This window comes from Pterocles gutturalis, unplaced genomic scaffold (genome assembly GCF_000699245.1).
Source record: "Pterocles gutturalis isolate BGI_N339 unplaced genomic scaffold, ASM69924v1 scaffold26817, whole genome shotgun sequence".
NCBI classification, from domain to species: domain Eukaryota; kingdom Metazoa; phylum Chordata; class Aves; order Pterocliformes; family Pteroclidae; genus Pterocles; species Pterocles gutturalis.
The window spans coordinates 6,660-23,353 of NW_010108624.1; the positions used below are offsets into that span (position 1 = coordinate 6,660).

Below are 16,694 nucleotides of genomic sequence, written 5' to 3' on the forward strand. Positions count from 1 at the left end.
GTTTATAAAGTCACTCATGTCATACCAACCCGCCCTTCTGCTTGCAGGGATTTTTCTTTTTCCTGTTTTATGAGCTGCTTCGAAACTTGGGGTGAATATGAAGTTTTTAAATAGTATGCTTTCAGGGAAGAAGGGTGGGGGGGAGATTTTGGGGTCAAAATTTGGACGTTAGTTATCCTTTAATAGAAACTTATTTCTGTACTAAGATTACACAAAAAGAATTCCCGCTTTGGTCCTTGCTAACCACAGCACAAGCTCTAGCTCAAGCCTTTCAGGTTTGGCACATTTTCAGAACTTCAGTGTAGCTACTCAGTTCTTGCATCTCATCAGCAGAGTCACTCCCTGCACCGTGCCACCCCTTCCAACAGCAGACCGGGAACTATTCCCCCAAACGCTGACTGCTAGAAGTGGGAGCCTTTGTTATGGGCATGTCATGGACTGAGCCGTGGGAGGTAAGTGGCCCTTTCAAGGCCTCCTGTTTTTCTGACAAGAAGTCTGCTATGAGATCTTCCCTGTATTTTTAGCAGAGCACTTGAACCTGCCAAGGTTATAAATAGCTGGGGGTGGGGGCTGGGAGGCGCAGGGAGGATGGCAGCGCTAGCCTACCTTCCTGCATCTGTACACGCCGTACCGGATAGCACTAGCTCACTAAATTGGCCTCCACTACAAAGTCCAGATGTCAAGTCAGGTTTGCTGGCTTCCAGCTCTGCACCCTCCCCCCCTTTTTCCTCTTCTCCCGCCAGGTGACTGCTGAAGAGGCCCCAGCGGTGCCTACACACATCCAGCTGGCAAGGGTATGAGGTCAAGGTCATTTCTTTTACCCTTCAGCTAGGAAGGGACAGATTTGAGTTTCTGTTTCAGGTTCTCCATTAGCAACAAGTTCTGCAAGGCCAGCCTCCTGCAGTCCCCGTCCGGATCTTTCTCCACCACATCTGTAAAAGAAGCAGCCACTGTTAGGTGGAAAATGGGAAAAACTGCTCTTCAGAAACACTACAGAAACCATCCGAGCTCGCATTCTGTGGGATAACCTCCAGGCTGGAATTTATCCTTGTGCCCTTGAGCTATACATACTCTTCCTGCAGCTGATCTAGCAGGACACATGCAGGTTGCTATCAGAAATCCACTTACTCAAAAGCCTGAAGTCTCCATTCTGACAATTCCTCAATCTAAACATATGCTCAGTGCTCACTCCCAAGATCTGTGGTCACTCTGCCCTTCAAGGGGGGAAAAGAAAGAGGCAGGCCCTGAGTTTCAACGCGTTCTCTGGAGGCTAATCTTCCGTAAGTAGAAAGAAAGCAGAAAGAAATGAGTAGTTTCACACTTCATGCAGCGTGTAAGGGAGGGCATGAAGCTGCTTCCAGCAGCTGTTATTTCAGGGGCCCTTAATGGGCCTGCAAAGTAAAAACCAGGATGCATGCAGGATGTCTGAGCAGGGGAGCCTGGAAGAGCAGTGAACCCATGTGAGGATATCCTGTACGCACAAGCCGTGTGCTCGGAGTCCAGTGCTGTCAGCCCAAACACATGACTCATTCAGATGGAGTAGCGCTATTTATAACCTCGGGGAGAGCTGCACAATGGTGTTTCCATACTCCCTCTACAGAAGGCAAAAGGGGGAGGCTGCAAGACAGGTCAGTACATGCTCCAAAGCGAGGAGACCGATGCTGGTACCGTTTCTGATCGCCATGCGCACAGACCTTGAACTGCTGGCACAGGGCACCAGAGGATGGTTCGGGTCCTCACAAACCAAACTGATCTGTGACACGGCTCAACAGCACTTACAAGGGGTGGGGAATTCCCTGAAAGGCATCTGCTGAGGAATCAAAGGACCTGTTTCCTAGAAATGGTGAGGTATTCCCTCCCTCCCCTGGGAACGACGAGGCTACTCAGTACTAGGTCCAGCATGGCATTAGGGGCAACAACAGACAAGCATGAGGTGGATCCCAGCCTCTCTCCCCAGCTGGAATGTCCCAAAGCATCCACTGAGTGGACAGGACCGTGACAGCAAATGAAGTACATTTTATACCCCACGGCTAACGCTTTCTAATGGGGAACAGTTCTTGCTACAGGCAACAGCCAGCTGTATTCACACGATGAACGCCAGCGATCTGCATAGGCTGTGATCTACCAGCAAACTGGAGCAGATTTGTAAATTTCTACTAAAGGCTTCATGGATAACATTTTGTACCTACTGTTCCTCATTGTGCCCCAGAAGGCGACATGCAGATGCTTTAAGCTGAAACCCAAAGTGGTGACTTCTCCTGGCTCTTAGACACGGCAGCAGACACCTTGTCATTTTTCCCAGCTACAGCAGCGGATCTAATACATGATACCTCTTGCCAATCTTCTCTGGAAGTCATGCAGCAAGTCCGCTAGCTCAAAAACGATTCAGTCACAGAAGCAGGTCTCTAGTGACTGACTTCACCTGTCAGAGCAGCAGGAGGAGCCCAGCGCCTCCCCGGGAGAGCTGTTGTACCACCAACCTCAGCACAAAGGGCAAAGGCGCAGCCCAAGCAGCAGCTCTAGAAGGATGTGCAAGATTTAAATTGCACTTAAATTGTATCCAATCAGATGTGGAGCTGAGTTGTATTCTTTAAGGTTTCTAAATGGTTCCTAGAACAATTTTGCCTTCTCTACTACACACACAACTGTGATCTTACTCTGCTCTCGTTCCCACCAGGATCCACTGTGCAATTTTCATGTCAAAGCACTACAGGGAAAGAGATAGCTACTGCACTCCCTACAGGCATAAAAAGATGCTCCTAGCTCTGTTGTTTTCCTCTTCCACAAATAACTCATTACAAACAGATTATGCAGACCCTCATGCTGCAAATGCATTTCTAACATTCCTGGAAAGGTTTTACTTGGCAGTAGCAGTGTTAACTGCAGAGACAAGCAGATTCCTCAGAGCACACCATGTCATGGGAAAAGTAAAGGGTTTGGCCCCACAAGGCACCTCTCTTCCTTTTGAAGGGCACAGAGCTCCACAACCTGCAAGGAGCAGAGGCTGGCCGTGTCAGTGTCGCTTCCTGCCTACTCCCTGTGGGAAGCCAGCTCACCAAGAGAGAGAATGGTGAAGGAAACCAACCCAGGGAGTCACACGAAGTCCCCTCAGAATACAGTGGAGGCTTCAGAGTGACAAAGCACAGAGCAGTATTTCCTCCTGTACTGAACAGCACGCTGCGCTACCCAACCACCAACTCGTGCGGTTCCAGCCTACCAGAACCCACAAATATCGCTGGCGTTGGTGTGAGGTGCGTTGGGTGCAGCATGCAAAGTCATTTGATGTCTTCCATAGGTTGTTCTTTCCATTAGTAGCAGGAAGTTAGGAGATGGGGCCGTGCTCTTCTTCCTCCTAGTTTTAGCACTAATGAAGCCCATCTTCGGCGCACACGGCGTAAATGGGCCACACAAGCCTGGCATGGTACTGCTGGTCAGGGCCACTGCCAGGATGCACTGTGACAATACTTTCTGCAACTTCGTGAGATGGGTGGTTGGATGCTTAGACAGAGAAAGGAGGCACACACGACATTTTGTGGGTTTTTTGGTTTTCCTGTAAGGTGAGGACAGTCACACTTTGAAATGCCACACGCAGCTCTCTGCTTACGTTTTAGATACCTCGGTAATACATCTGTACAGCATGGTGTGGTCTGGTATCTGCCCTAAACTTACAAGCAAGCAAGCAATACGTTTATCCTGCAAATCTCTGGTGCACAACATAGGGCATTACTGCTGCCATCACAAAGATGATGATGTGTTCGCTGCACAAAGACTGTGCCACGAACCAGAAAAACACGGGTGTGCACCACCACATCTTACCTCCCAGCCAGGACTGAGTCTCCAAAAGCTCCTCCGTCATGTCTTCCAGAAGATGCTCCGCGGGGACGCTGAGGAGCGTGGAGGAGACACAGGACAGAAGACCCTGGCGCACATACCTGTTGGAGATCCAAGATTGAACTGGTTAGAGCCTGCAGCATCACGCTCTACCTTGATTTCCTCACCTCAGGGGTTCTCTCATTTCAAATGTTTGTGATTATGATGGCTTTTGCCATATTCCTACTGATCAGGAGTGTAATCATGCACCAGCTGGCAGTGCTGACATCCAGAGCCCCTGCCATGCTGTGGTGCAGGGAGTCTAGCATAATTCAGAGTTCTGGACAAGTCCGAGATCAAATCAGAAATTGGATGTTTACAGCATTTTGGCTAAACACCCTAATTTCTTTCAAGGGTTGAATGCTGGAATTGAATCTGAAGTTTTCTGAGCTCCCTGAGTAAACATAGTTTAACTATCACGTGGATAGCTGATCAAGAAGTTTGTCATGCTTTCTATAGGTGACGACTGTACCTCCACACTAGAAGACACTAGCTGAGTTCATATGTTGGTCTGACATTACAGCAATGCCTTCATTACATTTTCTTTCCATACTCAGTTATAAGAACACAAGGCTGGAGGAGAGCACAGAGTTCGTGCATTAACTCATCGACATTCCCAGTCAGGTGCAAGTCTTGGACAAAGACAAACCATGGCTGGAGACTGGTTGGCAGCTGATCTTTCAAAATTAAAGCATGCAACTACAACTTACGAGTCAGTGTGGAAACGCAGAGCCCAAACAAACTCCAGCAGTGCCTTTCCCATTGCAGCAGCTGCCTGCAAAACAGGATTATGACACAGGAACACTCAATACCTTCCCATTCACACCACATACAGAACTGGACCTTGAGATATGCTGTTGTGAACATTGGGGCTACAATTAACTTTATTTTACAGATAAGGAAACTTAGGCAGTAAAGTGAAATGATGTGCCCAACCTCCCCCAGAGGGTCATAGTTTTTCTACCAGAAGAAGCAGAAGATTGAGACACCCCTGCACTATCTCCTGTCTCCTTTCTGACCATTTTGTCTCAGCCATTTTTACAACCTCTCACCACATGCAACTCAAACTGGCTGCCAGTCGAGGTGTGGCAGCCCCTGAGCACACTGCTATTTCAGAGGGCACCTCCGAGTTCCCAGGCTGGAAGTCTCTCCCACTATCTGCGAGCTCACACAGCCTTTCTTACCACGGTGTTGACAGCCAAGTACATCAGGATTGCTAAAGTGTGGACCAGTCTTCCAAGGACAAAGTGATCTTCCCCCAAGAGATCAAATGTCGTCAAAGGCCTGCAAGTGCAAGATACACAGCCCTGTAGCAGTGAGCAGGCTGACCAGTGCACCTTCGGAACAGCCGGGCTGGTTATACAAGGCAAACTGTCCCCTACAAGCCTGAATCCCTAAAGCAACAGCTGTTACAGTCATTCCCAGTTTAACACAGGCCACAGCTGCTTGCCCTCATCTTTGCTCCCACACCGGTAACATCCTCAACTCTTGCAGCAGGTGTCACTCATTGCACCGACAGAGAGAGCGGCATGGAAATGCCAGCACCACTGCCATGCTGGAATAGGAACTGGTATACGAGAATCTTGACTCTCACGGAATCAATTACTCAGCCTTCCTTAGGAAAGCAAAGATTAAAGTGACCAACAACAAACCCTGTCCTGTGTCCACTACCATGGTGACAAGGACCAGGCCAGGTGACAGGCCTAGACCTGAGACAGCGACCTTTGGTTGAAGACTGCAGTCTGAGCTCTGCGGTTTGGTGTGAACCTCCCAAAGAGGAGGGTCAGCCAAGACAACTGGTTTGGTACTGCCAAAATCATTAGCCTGGGTACCTGCTGACACGATATTCTTCATAATGTATCTTCACTTCTGCAGAGTCTTTACACGCTCCTGCCCAACAAGACCTCATAGGATAAGCCCAAGAGACTACAAACGCCTCCTGTCTAAGCTTTATGCGTGAGCCAGGCATCAGTGTGGTGTCACTGGACTCCCACACAGCCTCTGGGCTTTAGCCTGCTGCCCTGAGGCCAGCAGAACCCGCAGAAAGGGTCACTGGCAGCTGCTGTGCCCACTTCCCAACATGCTCACACTCACCTGTCAAAGTGCTGAATCAGAGGAAAAAAGAAGTGCCCAGCAACAGAATTGAACTCATTTGGGCCCGAAGCCAGTTCCACTTGAGACTGACCCTGTCCAAGAGAAAAATGACATCTAGACACAGAACACAGCGTCTGACTCTTCCACTTCCCTGGACACTGTCAAGACTATGGGTTCCCTGCAGCCGCCCCACCGTCAGCCACAGCTTGGTTTGTACAGCTGTCACGACTAGTTTCCAGACTGGATGGGATGGCTCACTTCCCACTTCAGATCCTCCCACACATCTAAATATTCCAGCACACTACAGCTCCGTACTGCTGGGGCAGATATAAGAAAGAAGAACATGCAAGGGATAAAGGAGTTTTGGAAAGCAAGTTCTCCAGGGTGAACCACAGGGGAGTTCCAGGAACTAGGAAACTGCCATGGATTTATCTCTCTGAAAAACAGGAAGGCTGAGATAGTCCAGTCCAGAGGCAGCTAATCTGACGGAGGAGGCTCTGGGATCTGTGAGGTGCAGTCACAGCTCCCTGCAGCGGCCAGACAAGCTCACAACAAGCACACATCAGCGACAGCTATCCCTCAATGCAAGGCAAGGGGTTCAAGGTTTATTCTCTTCTCCCTGCCAGGAGAGGACTACAGAATTTGGTACTCTGCACTGAAAGATTCAGCCAGATACTAAGATAAATTTATATTTAAAGTTACACAGTCTTTCCTTTGGATTGGGCCCAATTTCACAGGTGTTTTGCTCTTTCTGGACAGAACTACAGCAACTCCTAGTGTCCCTTTTTTTGCTGGATTTGACATGAGTTTTTTTCTGCCCTGGCCTCACCATAGCAAATCTCCGAGTCTTGCTTTTGATCCTCTCATCAACAATTTTTCTCCAGTCCTTAGAGCTGTCATTTCCAGGAAGGAGCTGGATACAAGGTTTTTGGGCACCAGTATGCTTGGTCTTCCCATGGGATTTAGGACAGGACAGTTCCTGAGCTGCCAAAACCAAGACCTAGATGAAAAAGAAGGAGGTTCTGTTAAGAAGGGGTAATCCCTGTACTAGGGAACAACAGAGTTCCCTGCACCCGAACTGACAGGGACAGAAAGGCACAACGGGTTTAGAACGAAGAACAGCAAGGTAACTGACCCCCAAACAACCACCTGGCTCCGAGATACTGACCAAGCACTTGGTCACCTCGCCCTGAAACAGAACTGCGATGCCCTGAAACAGAACTGCGACACCTTCTTGAGAGACAGTAAGTGAAATGCTGTAGAAGGAGTCACAGGCAGATCGCTGTCTTTCAGGACGTTAAGATATCACAGAGTGATGAGCCTGCCAGTAGACTGGCTCCTCCTAAGCAGATGGCCATCGTATGTTTTGCATTCTGTGGGGAAGGAACACTGTAAAACTGGAGCGTAGCAGGGCTATGAACAAGGGGGGAATGCCAGGCACAAATACTTATGTAAGAGATTCCCGTGCCTCTGCCTCCTCCTACAAGGAATAAAAGGCACCTCAGGGAAACAGCACTGGTGCAACAAAGACACAAGAAAAGTGGGAAGTGAAGAGAAGAGCACTTACATTGAGAATGTCCATGCGCTGACAGAGACTGTAGTTCAGAGAGTAGAATTGGGAGGTCAAGTATTTTGCTACCTGTAGAGAAAAATCAAGGCGCAATGAACACAAATCCAGGCTGGAAACAGCCTTCCCACTAGTTCTGAAGGCACTCAATTTGAGGAGAAGTCCTGCTGCCTGTTAGTTAACAACAAGTCTCCAATAGAAGGGGAGAGACATGCTGTGTGCAATTATGGGAGATTCAGACCCTCCCACTTCTGGACTCCCAAATTACGTACATGACAAACAGGACTTTGCCATTCTTCTCTCCCTCCTGTGCAGAGGTACCAAACAACTGTCACAGCAGCTCTGCCGCTTCAAAGGAGACCTTATTGTGGCCTTTAAATACTTAAAGGGGGCTGATGAAGACGGAGAGAGACTTTTTACCAGGGCCTGTACTGGCAGGAAGAGGGGTAAAAGTTTTAAACTGACAGAGGATAGATCTAGATTGGATGAAGGAAGAAATTCTTTACTGTGAGGGCAGTGAGACACTGGCACAGGTTGCCCAGAGGAGCTGTGGATGCCCCATCACAGGAAGCTTCAACGTCAGGTTAGCTTTGAGCAACTTCATCTAGTGAAAGATGTCCCTGCCCACAGCAGAGAGGGTTGGAAGCACACGATCTTAAAAACATCCCTTCCAACCCAAACCATGCTATGATTCTATAATTACAATCACCAGTCGAGTCTTCTTCTAGAGAAGCCCTTTCTGCCTCGGCTTCCCTCTCTGTGAAGCAATCTCCCTTCAGTGCAACAAGTGCTTATCTTGTCAGGCATGCTCATACTAGAAGTCTCTAAACAGCTCCTCCAGTCCATTACAGCTCTGACAGTTTTCTCTTCCCTGTTGTTTCAGTCATCCATTGCAGGTTCTTCAGTACATAGTCCATCTCTGCAGAAATGCTGTCAGACACAAACTAGCCATTCTACCACACCCTAAGAGCTGCCTCTAGCAAGCTAGCAAAGAGACTTCGGCTGCTTAGTTTTGCCTGTGCCTCAACTGGAAAAAGGAAAGAAGGACTCACAGGTATTGGATCTGTGGTTAAAACAGCTACTTGAGCTCTCTGACGGAGCTGCACAAAGCCTTCAATGCAGGTCTTTTCCTCCAGATGCAACAGTATTTTTGCCAGCTCCACGCTAACCTGCTTAAAATATGAAAAAAGGAATCAAATACCTGCAAGTATTTTACTTCTCACGGGATTTACACAGCAACATCCATTTTCCATTTCTTATGTTTAAGCAAAGACAATGAGGGTATGGAATACAGGCAACATGTCCGTTACGTAGGACGGACAGAGAACACACTGAGCTAAGGGCCATCCAGACAGATTTCTCAAAACACTGCACAAACCCCTGTGCTGATTTCTCTGTCCACTGCTTTGGACAAGTGGTGGCATCATGAGACAGGAGGACGTGTCACCATAACTACTGGGTGGAAGGGTACAGCAGCACACAGCCCATCAGCTCAGTGACATCTGATGAGCAGCAGCGGATTGCACGTGGCTTACCAGAGCCCTGTATCTCTGCCACCTTCAAGTGTTCCCTAACAAGTGGTGCTAAGCGCTCATCACACTGGTGACCTTGTCTCAAGTTCCTCTCACCTAAGCTTTTAATCTTGACCAGTTCAATCCAACTACTCCCTCTGGAAGACATTATGCTTGTACAGGCAAAAAGGGAAAGTCCATTTGATTTTATCCCCCTTTTTGTTGGGGAATAACAAATTCAATTTCAATTCAAAATCAGTTAAATCCAAAATTAAAATCTATTAGTCTAGGGAATTCATGGCTGCTCTGTAACCTGCATTTCTAACATTTTTTTCTGCCCAGCACAAAGCATGGGGCTTCCTCACCTTACTGGCAAGCTCTGCTTACAATGAATTTCATTTTCAGCACTGGAGTTGCTAATACTCGAATACTGTTGCCAGCACCTTTGCATGCTGCTTTGTTCCTCTGAACTCTGTAGCTATTTCACTCTGTTTCCCTTCCCAAGCTGAAAGCTTTAAATCCAGGTACACAGAAGCCTGGCTTGCTGCCCTGTTGACATGTTTAGTCTCCTCGTGAGGACCAAGGGATAATCCTGTATTACAGCCCACTGGTAGCTTAGCTCATACTACTTCACCTCTCTTGTTGCTGCTGGATTCTTTCGAACCAAGCTCTCAAGAGCCTTGACTGTAGCTTCCCATTTGTCCACATCTTCAGATCCTGTCAGGACTGAAGGTAACCAAAAGACAAAACAAAAGCTATTAACAGAATGGTTGTGCTTGGGTATACACCCCCAACTTTCTCCTGCCAGTAGTTTGTCTTGTTAGAGGCAGGTATCACTGACCCAGCGCCTGACTGGCGTTAGGGACTAAATGGAAATTACTCAGAAAGTACAGTTCAACACTTGAGCCCAAACTACTGAAACCCTACAGCTTCTTCAAATTAGCTCAGAAAAAAAATAAACTTACACAGAGATCACTCTCCCAGAACCAGTAAGAAACAGATAAAGACTCAGCCCAACATCTCCTACCTTCAATACAGTCTCGGATATACACAGGAGCCTTGGGCTTTAGTTCTTTATCTTCTGACATGTCGTAAGGGATGAGGTCATCATCACTGTAAAAGAAATAAAGGCAGGAGTTGGTCTATGGGGTAGAAATGTTCTTCCTCTCCCCAGCTATCCACACAAAAGGGAAAGAACCAGCACATACGTTGTCGTAAAACCGCCACTCTTGCACCACCCAGCAGCACTGCTGAAGCCTAGCCTGAAAGGGTTCCTTAGGAAGTTCTGTGAATTACTCTGAAGCTCAGTGAAGGAGCAGTTCTGTGACCAGATCTGCAACTGGATCTTCTTGTCAAGTGCAAGGCATCAGGTGACCCAGAGACTAAAAGCGGATTCTTGAGATTTCTTTATATATTGGTAAAGTAACAGATTAAGGCAGGTCCACTGCTAAAATGGGTAGATATATCCATAATTCCAGGAAACATATATCTAAGTCGAATGGAATAAATACAGCGGTTGTACACGACGTGGGCTTTGCTCAAATTATTGACTAACATACTTGTGTGCACTTCCTACACAAAGTTCGATCCTGCTGCATACTGCTTGGCTGAACAAGGTCAGAAAGCACAAGATTTGCTAAGGAATGCAGCTACCAATAGCTCCCTCCTTCCCACATCTGCTCTTAAGAACCTGCCAGTTATATTTCCTACCAGTTTCTTGCACCATACCTGTCAAGTTCAGCATCTGACTCCTCATCTGGCATCACAGGGGCTGCTGTATGTGATTTCTTGTTACTTTCCAACACCAATGGCAGCGCAGCATCTGCTTTCTCATTCCTAAAAAAAACAAGAAGTATTAAAACCCATAAAGGAACAGTCCTTACTCACAAGCAAGAAACCACCCACACCATCACCCCTTGCTGCCTGCACAGAATGGCAGGCAGTTATTTCTGCTGCAGTCTCCCCGCTAGCTTGGCCTACACAAGAAACAAAGGCCTGGGAAGGAGTATGGGGGGCGGGGAAAAGAGAAGCAGAGTCTTTTCACAGAAGAGCAATGGATCACAGAAATGAAGCCAGCTAATTTGCTGTGTTCCCCCTGCGCTAGCTTGTATCTAGGACTGCAAAGGAAAGACTCATCTGCGATAACTGGATCACACTGGCCTGCACCATGTTTTTGAGGCTGTGAAACTGAACAAATGGGGAAGAAACATCTTTAAGCATTGCTAGTGGAACGAATACCATAATGGAGAAATTTTTTTCTGTCTCTGTACCTATTTCTGTGGACTCTGGCACGTCCTTTCATCTCTGCTTCTCAAATGCTGTCTGTGCTGATTATGCCCCTAAAGCAGGAGCAGTAAATCTTCTGTGTTTCATTGGAGTGCTGGACAGCTTCACTTGCTAACAACATGAACTGCTTCCTTCATCTGCTGATAAAACTGAGTGCTTCAGAGACCCTCAGCAGATGCCACAGAAGTTAAGAGCACCGAAGGACCAGTCTTTAGACTGACAGATATGGCAGAGTTTTGTCACGGATGAGTGGGCTGGGAGCACGTGGCCCAAATGCCAGATCTCCCAGATGCAAACAAAAAGGCCCATTTGATGCTTCCTGGGGGCACATAAGGCCCCTAGAAGCTGCAGCATGGTTTCACCCCATGCAGATATCAAACAAGCAATTTTAATACATACTACCATTCGAATTATGAATTTATCATAACTACACTCCATTGTAAGAAAAAGGTGCATTATAATGCTTAAGAATACGTAAGACAACTTGATAGTGTATGCAGTTCTAGTGCATAACTCAAAAAAGGTTTGGAAAAGAGCAAAAAAAAAAAAAAGTCATGGAGATGAATAGTAGCAATATCTTACCCATCATCTGGATGGCTGGGGACAACAGAGAACAGCGGAGTCTGCACCAGAAGGGACTTAAATTCTCTTGCTTCATCATCTTCTTCGTACTAGATGTTCAGAATAATCACTTGTTACTGCACTTTATTTGATTGCAAATATGCTCAGCATTAAACATTTGACCCTTCTAGTGTGTGCAAATGAAGACTGAATCATCAGGAGATGAACTCACACGAATCCCATTTATTTCAATCCCTGTGCTGCCAGCAGTAATGTATTTACGCTGTATACCAATCTGTGCTGTATGTAATCTTCGCCCCTATATTTAACAGCCTTGCCCGAATGTTATTTACAATCTTTAAAACATTTGATAAATAGCAATGTGACATGAGGGATGATGCAGGTTTTTAAAGAACTAATGTAATTCAATCATGTCATTCTTATAAACTCTACCGTGAATACCACAGCATATATCCTCATATCAATCTTGGAAATCTCAACTCAGAGCATGTCTTCCCACTGTGTCAAGGACTGAATGTTCACCACTAGTTTATGTTTGAAGCTGCCTCTCAACTCCCATGAGTCAGATTCTGATTCCTTCATGCAATACGATAATCCTCTAGCAATCCTTTATTCTCATCAGTTTGCTCTGAACTTTGCCATCCCATTACACTCTTACGGTCTTCTCAGGCACTTCACTATTTTCTATACATCTTTTTTTTGTCAACAGATATCCTATCTTTTTGAAAGTGCTGCTGCTGCCTCTTATTTCCAAATAATAAGCTTGTATTTCCTCTAAGCCCTGCACACCAGACACAAATTTCATTATAACCTTCACCTGAAACTTCAGGACAGGCCCATCAGTGTTTATTTTGGAACTAATGCTCTCCGCCACAATCATTCCCAGACGCCGTATCTGTGGCAGACTGCTGTCCAAGTGGCATTTCACACCCTCCATCATGCTCGTGAGCAGCTCTGAAAAAAACCAAACAGTGCATGAAGCAATGACAGAAACAAACATCCATCATTATGCTGGTTCCCTGAGAGGGCACCTTTAGCCACTCACCACCCCACAATGGGTAGAAAGGTAGGAAGGACCCATCCAACTGGGACTTCTCCTTCTGCAATGGCAGCACTGCCCTTCAGCACCAGTACAATAAACCCACGCTTTTTCATGGGGTACAAAGTTAACAAAACATTATATTCTGAATTGGGAATATTTCCGTTTTCACTAGAACAAAAAAGGATGGTAAGTCAAGTCAATCTTTAGCTTGTTTCTAAAGTGCTTCAAAGCCACTTAAGTGAAACGTCATGGAGGAATTCTGACCAGTACAACAATCACGGAGGGAGAAATTTCCCTCACCAACCATCTAGATAAGTTGAAAGAGGCAGATAACACCAGAATTTCTCAGCACACGGAGAATGATGGTTGCCAGCTTTACCAGACAGGCTTACTGCTGTTAGACTGACCTCCCTCAAGTCAGAAAAGCTTATCTTTTCAATAGCCCTCAGATAAAAAACCAGATGATAAAACTACAGTAACATTTAGTAAATAACAGGTCACTTATTCACCTAAAGAAGAATTAATTCTAGAATGAAACAGACAAAACAGGTTTTGTAAGTCAACGTTTTCCCCCCTACAAAACCACACACACACAGAAGTAACTCAAGACCATTGGACAGAAAGGGAAATTTTGGCCCAGAACTCCAACATGCTGTGCACTGTATGAATCCAGAATAGGAGGCTCTTGCTGGGAACTCACTATCCCTGCTCACGCTGCAGGGAACAAAATGGCATGGAGGAATGCGCGTGGATAGTCAGAGTCCAACCAAACAGCTTTTCATCCTTGCTGTACTTTCCCCTCTCCCCTTGGAAGCCTCACACACACTCTAACAGTAAGCCTATCAACTGCAAATCACACCATGCCTCTAACCAGTCCCTGAGTCAATCCTGAGTCTCCTGCGACAAAACTTAACAGTTCCTAAACCACTGTTCAGGTAAGAACCTTCGTTCAGAGATATGCTTCTGCAATTTTATCATTTAAATCTACGCACTTGGAATTATATCACATCAGTGCTAAAGAAAAGGAGGATTCCAGCAGCTGTTGGCCAAGATGAAGATGGGACGGTTTTGTTTATCCATGGATCAAAACAAGATGTTTTTCTACTCACAGTCAGAACTTCTGTTAAACAAATCTATCCTCTGCTTCTCTCACCACCTCACCTTGTCTGCAGCTCTGGATTTCAGGTTCCTTCAGGTGGGAGAGGCAGATAAGGATGGCCTTGCTGATATACTGCTGCTGCTCCAGTGGAGAGTGTTTCACAGCACTGCTGCTGCCCCAGGTCTCCAAGAGTTCTTGCAGCACCTGCATCAGACAACCCCAGTTGGCTTGAAATGGATCTTTTCTACGCACAAGTAGTCTTCTTTTTGAAGCACGTTTTGGAAATGTGCTTTCATAGAGCACATGATATATTCTGATGGCCCTCTGGTCTTCAGGCTTCCCAGTGAACTTCACACTCCCTACAAACGGAGTTAGCTTTGCATTTCAGAGCCCAAAACATCCTGTCCCTGACCAGCTGAGAACTCCACACCACCTGCATTTAATATATTGTTAAATACAATGTTTTCTTAAATTTAGAAGTGATAAATATGTTTATTTCTCATATATAAATATTATATGCAAAGTGATGCATAACATTGTCAAAACCAATACGACATTATATGGTTTTATGTGTTTTTAGTCTAATCTTACATAGCTGCCAGTACTTATGGATAATTTTAGAATTTGTAACTAGTGGAAAAAAAACCTGATAAAACGGTAGAGATTCCAGAAAATCAAATTTGCTAGAAGTTCCATCCTCACTAAGGAAGAGGCAGATGAGAGAGATTCTGAAGCACCATCCATTGGGCACACAGGCAGCTCTCAAGCAACTTCATGGCTTTTTTCTGCCATCTGCCCACACAAAGAGGTGATGGCAGAGGAAGCTGAGGAGGATGCAGGACACAGGACATCTGTCGGAATCCCAGCCTCATTAGCTCTGCTACTTGGAAGACAATTTATCAATTAAGTATGAAAAACTAACGTCGGCCGTGCAGAAAGTCTTTGATTTGTACATCACAATTTACTTGCAATGCGGTCAGGCTTCCCTCGCTCTCATGAACAGTAACAAAAGTGTCTTAGAGAATTACCAAAATTGTGCAGCCCACAGACACACATACATGCACACTCAGCGGATTTTTTTCCATCAGATATCTCACCACCACCATTATTTAATCTTACTTTGATCAATAAGGCACGCCGAAGGCTATCCAGGGACAGGTAGCCAAGGAGGTTCTGTAGCACTGCAGTCTGCAATGAAAACCACGAGTCCTGCTTTAACTGGGCATAAAGTTGTCATCCAGCAATGACAAGTGTATTTTTTCTATGTTGAACTTTTCATTCTAAGGGACTGGTTGACAATGTTCAGAAACAGAAAAGTAAGCAAATTTAAAAAAAAACAAACAAAACAAAAAAACCCCAACACACACATGCTGTTGCTGGGGGAATAAATGGAAAAACAGGACAGGAATACAGTACAGTATTTTTACCATCAAAAGCAGATCAGCACAGTCCCAGGCAAACATGGAACACAAAGGCTAGAAAACATCCCTCAAAAAAATCACAAGCCACAGAACGCTTCCTAACACCTTGTGACAAACCTTGCTGCACAGGTAGAAAAAAAAAAAGCCCCATCCTTGTCTCATCTCTTCCATTTAATTCTTATCACTGAGGGTGGGTCTGGCTTCTTCAGTCCCTTCCTTCAGATTCTAAATTAACTAGATATCTCTGGCTCCCCAGAACACTGAAATTATGTGCAAATAACCATTTGGTTCCAGAAGGAGAGTACAGTAATTCTGCTAATCACCATCAAACCGAGAAAGCATGTGAATCCCATGATCTCCGTCGAGAGATCAGCTGCTTCGGAGCTGACCCGGCTCCAACAGACTGACCGCACAGGGGGGTTTTTGGGAGATTCCTTCGCCAGGAAAACCCCCGAGGCAGCGGAATAACCCGAGTCCTGCCACCAGCTCTCGGGGGGGAGGCTGATGGGGCCCACGGGCGGCCGGGGCAACCACAGCCACCACCCTTCCCCCAGTCCTTGAATTCTTAGTGGGAGGGTAGAGAGCGAGCTCAGCCCACAGAGAGCAAGACCCTACAGCACCCTACAGCAGCAGAGGAGGCGGCTTGTGTAGTGGGACGCTGAAGTTCTGCCGGGTCCAGAAGCCTCATAAGGCAGCTGTAGGAGCAGAGCGAGCAGGCAGGGTTCCTCTGAGAAGAAGGGAAGAACTAGAGACCAGGAAAAGCACGAACATCCTACCTGACCCTCCGATCAGAATGGTAGGCACTCATCTCAGAGCTAAGGCTGCAGCTCTGGCTGAGGGGTCTGCACCATCTCCCCCTGCCATAGCCGATGCCTCCACGCAGACAGAGCTTCAGACAGCAGAGGCAACCGTACAGACCCTGGTATGTGGGAGGTGCCTAAACTGCTCTCCTGGGGTGGGGATGGGGACAAACCAGCCTGCAATAGGTGTGCCCAGGTCGCCCAGCTCCTAGAGCAGGTGGCCAAACTGCAGGAGGCAGTGGCAAGACTGAGGAGTGTTAGGGAGTGTGAGCAGGAGATAGATTGGTGGAGCCACACCCTACCATCCCTGAGGCAAGGGCAGGAGACAGAGGCTCCCCAAGAAGCAGAGGATCCCCTCCCCTCTTGCCAGCAGGGCGAAGGAAGGGAAAAGGAGGAGAATGGAAACAGGTCCCAGCCCCGGG

At 46.7% G+C, this 16,694-nt stretch overlaps 1 protein-coding gene across 1 annotated transcript; it reads right to left on the reverse strand.

Moving 5' to 3' along the window:
* Positions 1 to 471: 471 nt before the first annotated feature.
* On the reverse strand, positions 472 to 15,239 carry TELO2 (telomere maintenance 2; the record flags this gene model as incomplete). The annotated part of the gene is made up of 15 exons (XM_010072709.1): positions 472 to 932; positions 3,817 to 3,932; positions 4,581 to 4,645; positions 5,055 to 5,154; positions 5,965 to 6,056; positions 6,794 to 6,964; positions 7,532 to 7,603; positions 8,584 to 8,700; positions 9,677 to 9,768; positions 10,070 to 10,155; positions 10,771 to 10,878; positions 11,911 to 11,999; positions 12,728 to 12,864; positions 14,114 to 14,255; positions 15,171 to 15,239. Coding segments are annotated over 15 exons (1,560 nt in total), but the record flags the coding sequence as incomplete, so codon positions are not given.
* Positions 15,240 to 16,694: the final 1,455 nt, after the last annotated feature.